Source organism: Atta cephalotes (genome assembly GCF_000143395.1).
Source record: "Atta cephalotes unplaced genomic scaffold scaffold00059, whole genome shotgun sequence".
NCBI lineage: Eukaryota > Metazoa > Arthropoda > Insecta > Hymenoptera > Formicidae > Atta > Atta cephalotes.
The window spans coordinates 1,237,645-1,243,593 of NW_012130123.1; the positions used below are offsets into that span (position 1 = coordinate 1,237,645).

Genomic DNA, 5,949 nt, shown 5'->3' on the forward strand with positions numbered 1-5,949 from the left:
ACACACACACACACACACACTCACGCACGCACGCACGCACGCACGCGAACACACACACACACACACACACACACACACACTCACTCACACTCACATACACACTCACAGCAATAGAAATGTTAAATTTTCTCAATGCTTCTTTTTGTTCTTATTTTTTTGCATACATATTCTACAAATATTTGTCGTATCGTACAGAAGAATAGTTCAGTTTAAGTCGTGAATTTATGTCATTATTCATGAATCAAATTTTGGAATACATATATATAATTATAAGACCTATTATTCACTCTGAATACATATAAAGTTGTTTTATTTGTATTTATATTGTTTTAATTTTCTCGCACTTTATAGGAAGTTAAATTGCTGTTGTAATCTTTTGTTATATAAATATCAATTGTTTTCTTTGTCCGTGAAAGAACTAAATAAAATATGTAAATGTTTTAGAATCTCTTGAAAATACGGTATTTAATCAAAATATGAAATTTAAAAAACAAATATAGTAGATTCGATTATTGTATGTAATTTCAATTGAACATGCGACATAAAAATAATTGAATTTTAGTTTCGATTACCTTGTTTGTGATTAAAAACAAATATTCGCTATTGTATAAAGATATCAATGACAAATTTACATTTAATAAATATTTTTTTAAATATAACTGTCGATAGTTCAATTTTCTTTTGGATGCTTTCATCTTTACGATTCGGTTACCAACTTCCAATCTATATTTAATATTGGAAACATATTTGTTAATTTAAAATATTATCTGTTATAGCGTTAACGTAAAAACATAGTTTAACAATAAAATATGCAATAGATTGAATAATAAAAATGTCGATTTATAATATTACTTATGAATTTTATGTTATTATTGAAAATTATTAGCGGGATTGATAGAAAATGCAAAAACATTGAAATTGGCTCCAAGTACTCCAACTAAAGAAAATTGTTCCAAAAATGTTGAAAGAAGTCATTGATTTTCAGCTTGTTGGCTCTTAAGCGACAAGATCGTGTAGATGGAATACATGATACAATCGAAAGAAAAGAAGTGTTGTGGACAGTACATTCAAATCTGATGACGAAGAAATCCACGTGGAATCATGAATGTATCCTGTTTGAAAATTTGATAATTTCGACGAGTTTAATTCTTTGACGAATTATATATAACTGCTTGCAATAATCTTCTGACAACCTTGTGATATAATACAGAAAAAAGCCTTCGTTTCTTATTTTTCACTGCAGTAATTTTTGTAAGTGTTTCCCGAATAATTTGGCGACTTTGCAAAGATGGACGAGGATGATACTGAGGACTTGCGTGAAGCAATTACGCTGGTGAACCAGCTCTCCACAAAAGTTACTACTTCCACCTCCAAATTTACCTCGAAGATCAGTCAGCAAATTTTGCGAGCGCAGGAATCGGATTCCGACACGATGGAATGTGCATCTGAAAACGAAGTAGAGAATTTACCGAAAGATGAGGAAGTGTCACAATCTGTTAAGACGCACAAATTATATGAGAAGTGTCGTTATTCCCTGGATATTCCTGATGATGCTGAATCTCTACGTAGTAAAAAAATGACGGTGTCGTCCTTACGTGTGAGCGATAACTCGCGATTGGGCCTTTTTATGGTGACGAATCGCAGTTCGCAGTCCAGTTCAAGCCAGGAGGAATACGAACCCGAGGTAAAGAGCATCTCGAGGCTACAGCAACGTCAGCAACAACAACATTTGTTAACAACAGGTGGTGTCAGCCAGGTGACTGCCAGATCGATGGAGAGCCTGCGATCGTCGAGAAACTTCCTGAGTGCCGATGATCGTTACAGCGAAGATTCCAAGTCGATGGAGTCTCTGTCCTCGTCTTCTGAAACGCATGTAGGTTCCTCCAAGACTCACTATAGAAGTTTCCTGACGTCGTCTACGAGAGACATGCGCAGGATAGTGACGGTTGAATCAAAGAGCAGTGAGAATCTTCATCGAGAAGAGAGCATGAATGCCGAGGTCAGACGCGGCCTTTTCGCCAATACCGGATTGGAAAGGAAGATACCACAGCATCTCAGTTTGCCGCCGCCGACCAGTGTGTTCTCTCTCACCAGTCCAGGTGGTAGTGACCGCAAGATCACGATCCTGAGCCCGCATTCGCCTCTACAGACATTGCAAACATCGGAGTTCCAATTCGCCACGCAGACGCTTAAGAGCCGGCGCAAAAAGGCCATCGTATTGCCGAGGTTGGTGTTGCCCCGAAGCGAATCCGAGGTCTTTCTAGAGTGAGTAGTTGAATGATCGAATTTCCTGCCCTGCCATTGTGTCCATGTTTTCGAGGTAGAACCGCCTGAAGCGATCATTCGCCATGTTTACTTTTGCTTGTGCACCAGTTTGTAAACAAAATAATGAAATTGATAAAAATCGATGAAAATTTATTGGATAAATTCCCAAACAGTTAAACAACGAACAGGTTAGATGACATAAATGACGAGACTTGATAAGACAAAACTAGAGAGATAACATTTGTTTATGTAATTACAACGACTCGATTTTAATGGATATATCTCTGGGAAAATCTAATATTATGTACGGCGCTAAAATCGGGATACCAATTATTACAATATGAATAATTATGCCATTATGACGAATTGGATTTGCTACGGAGTAAACATGAAATTAAACATGAAACATGCGCTATATATATGTGGTTGCTCACGTTGATGTTGCAATAATATTATCGCCCTGATTTCTCATCCATTGCATGTGAATCAAACATAAAGCTTTAGATTTAAAATTTATACAGCTACCATTCATTTCTAATTTTAATACAAGTTTTTTTTTAATTGTTAAAAAAATTATTCATTGAAATGTGAAAATAATAGAAAATTTTAAATTTTAATTTTTTTTCTCGAGATTGAATTCAGAAGTCTATATTTAAGAAATCAATTTCTGTATTAAAAAATTTCTTTCTACATTCAAAAAGAAAGTTAAAAAAAAAACAATTACACAAATTTCTAAATGTTTTATATATTTAATTAAAAGTAGCAAAAAAATTATTATCTCGGAGTTTTCTCAAAAAGAAGAAGAAAAAGAGAAATATTTTATAATTACTTTTGTTCTCTATAAGAAGTTTATATGTCTTATATAAAGAAGCAATATTCTAAAATTTTCTGATAGAGAATCCATATCGCACTAACGCAAATCAAATGTAATTGTTCTTGTCACTTGTAAGTAGAGAGAAACGTTTAAACCGCAGACCAACGTTCCTTTGATGCGAATTGTGCTCGTTTCAGGCATATTTAGAATTAATTGGATGCTGTTTGATCGAAATATGAACAATATGGTGTTCATTTTATGTTATATTAGAATATTCTGTGCCTTGTTCGTATAAAGCCTGGAGGATATACGACATACACAAAACGACATACAAATACGTGTTTCATGATTAATACGCATATAGCGCGTTTAATGTTGCGCATTACTACGCGCTACGATGATATCAATTACATAATGATACGATTGAACAGACATTTCTACATGCGCGTACTACATTACCTTTGATTTTAGGAAATTATTTAAATATAGCAATGATTTCTTTTAAAATAAAGATGTGTTATTCGTTTAATATTCCAAAAATACAAAATAAAAAATGATATAAAATATTAATGTTACAAGTGTTATCGAATATATTGCTATTGAATATATTGAATGTAGGAACTAATTATTTTATGAAACTAATTAGCTTTGAATAATGCAGAATATTGCGAGCGCTTTGTTCGCTTTATAATACTTACCTTGCTTTATTCAAAGAAACAGTCATCTTTCATTTTCTTGAAAGAGCCTCTCATAGCGTCATCTTTACTTATTTTTGGCACATAAAGCTGGAAATACTTAATTTCTGTGTAGTTCATCAAATATTGCTTTTTGTTACAATCTCTTGCTTCCTGGAAATACGTCGATACAGTGAATATACCTATAGTTATATGAAAAGAGGGAAATAACGCTTACTTGTTATGCCATTCGTTATCGTTCCTTTTTTCGGAAACAATCGTTACTTTTCTTCTTTGTTTGTAACGGTAACGAAAAACGGAATTCAGTCATTATTTTATTAATTCTATTATTAATTCTATTATTCTTTATTATTTTATATCTATTTAATATTTTTTAAATATTTATGTCTATTCATGTTATTTTTTTATTGGGAAAAAATATTTTATTTTAATAGAAATTCAATATTTAAAAAAATATTTTGTACTTTATATCGTAAACTCTATTCCGACAGTCTCTGCCAATCTCAGCCAATGCTGAAACTTTATAGTATATACCTATGTAACGTGAATAAATAAATTTTCAATTGACAGTATTGCACTCTTATTTAATAACGATATGTTATTAATGTTTAAAAACAATGCGCAATAAAAGTTTTTAAAAATTAATAAAATTAATAAAAGTTAATAAAATTTGCGTATAAAATTTGTGAATGACAATCTAAATTCTTAATGATATTAAAAAATAAAGATATTAAATTATAGAAGATTTATTGAATAATTTTTAATATAAAGAAAACACTTTGCTATATGGAGATTAGGATTTTAAGTTTTAATATTGGTTATTATTTAATTTTATTTGGTTATTAATTAATATTCATTATTAAATATATAATATAATATTAAAATCTAATTTTATATTTTCTTACTTTAACATATAAAAAAGTAATTTAATCGTTACTTTCCAACTCTGTTTAAAAGTATAAATTATTACCTTCTCTCTCTCTCTCTCTCTCTCTTTCTTTCTCTACTTTGTTGTTTTATTATTTAAAAAATTTTATTGCTCGAAAAGAAATGACCGCAGTTATTCTTTCCCGATTTACAACGTCCATTTCAACCACACTCTGCGGCAAGCCGCAGTAATTATGTCGCGTCACATTCCAAGTACAAACATGTGTTTGTCGGCCGGATATGCAAACATTTATCGCATCGTTCAACTGGGACGTACGTTCGAAAATAGATTACATATCTATGATGCTTCCAATCTGGAAATGTCGGCCGGAATGCGGCGAACAACTTGAAAATGCTTTCCCGTGCTACTCAAGAAATTACGTCGAACGGTTTAAAAGCATTTAAGCGTACTCCTAATCAGAATAAAATTGCTTTCGTTTGATCGATGTAAACATTTCGTCTTGATAATGCGACGTAACGAATTCATCTCCTTTTTCTTTCCAGATATTCCAGCATGTAACATTCTCTTGTAACAGAAAGTTAATTTGAAAGGCAGATCGCAGTAAATTAATGAAATGAAACAATATATTTTTGAGCATAAAAAGACTTATCAATTCGATTTTTACGCGTTCGAATATAACGGGCTTGAATCGGGCTAAATGTATGTGCGAAAAGCATACATCTATATGATGCGCACATGAATTACTCATGAGTGCAAATATGACTTGCTAAATGTACAGCCTCTTCTGCTGGATACTTTTTTCATGAAAAAATTAAATCTTTTTTTTAATGCTGCGCATTAAAGTTGTATTGAAAAGTTCTCGCATAATATTTTTGCCGAATTTTCACTTTTTTTAATTAGGTCTGCACTGAAGAAATTTGCTGTTTACTTTTTTTGCTATTTATTTTTTTCTGAAAAGAAATGTTACAAAATAATGATTTAATGTAGTAATTAATCAATGAATATTTTGCGGAAACTCGCCCTGGTTCAAATAAATCCTATGTTTGATTAATTAAAAATTTTGTATAGAATTAAGATTTTGTATAACTACTGAGTTTTTATAAAAATTGAAAAAGTATTATCATCTGTAAAATATGTTTTATTTTAAATGAACTCATAAAAATATTATAATAATTTAATTTATTTAATTCAAATATATATCTGATATGTTTTTTAATGTTTCAATTTTTATTTAGTGATATTTTTCTGTATATTTTATATATATATATATATATATATATATAGTG

General features: G+C 31.0%; 1 protein-coding gene across 1 annotated transcript in view; it reads left to right on the top strand.

The window, feature by feature from the left end:
* Positions 1 to 1,288: 1,288 nt before the first annotated feature.
* Positions 1,289 to 5,949, top strand: part of LOC105623599 (cAMP-specific 3',5'-cyclic phosphodiesterase-like) — a gene marked incomplete at its 3' end in the record, with an annotated part of 95,477 nt that continues 90,816 nt past the window's right edge. The window contains exon 1 of the mRNA XM_012204987.1: positions 1,289 to 2,265. Coding sequence (XP_012060377.1) covers positions 1,289 to 2,265 — 977 coding nt within the window. The remainder of the gene's footprint in view (positions 2,266 to 5,949) is intronic.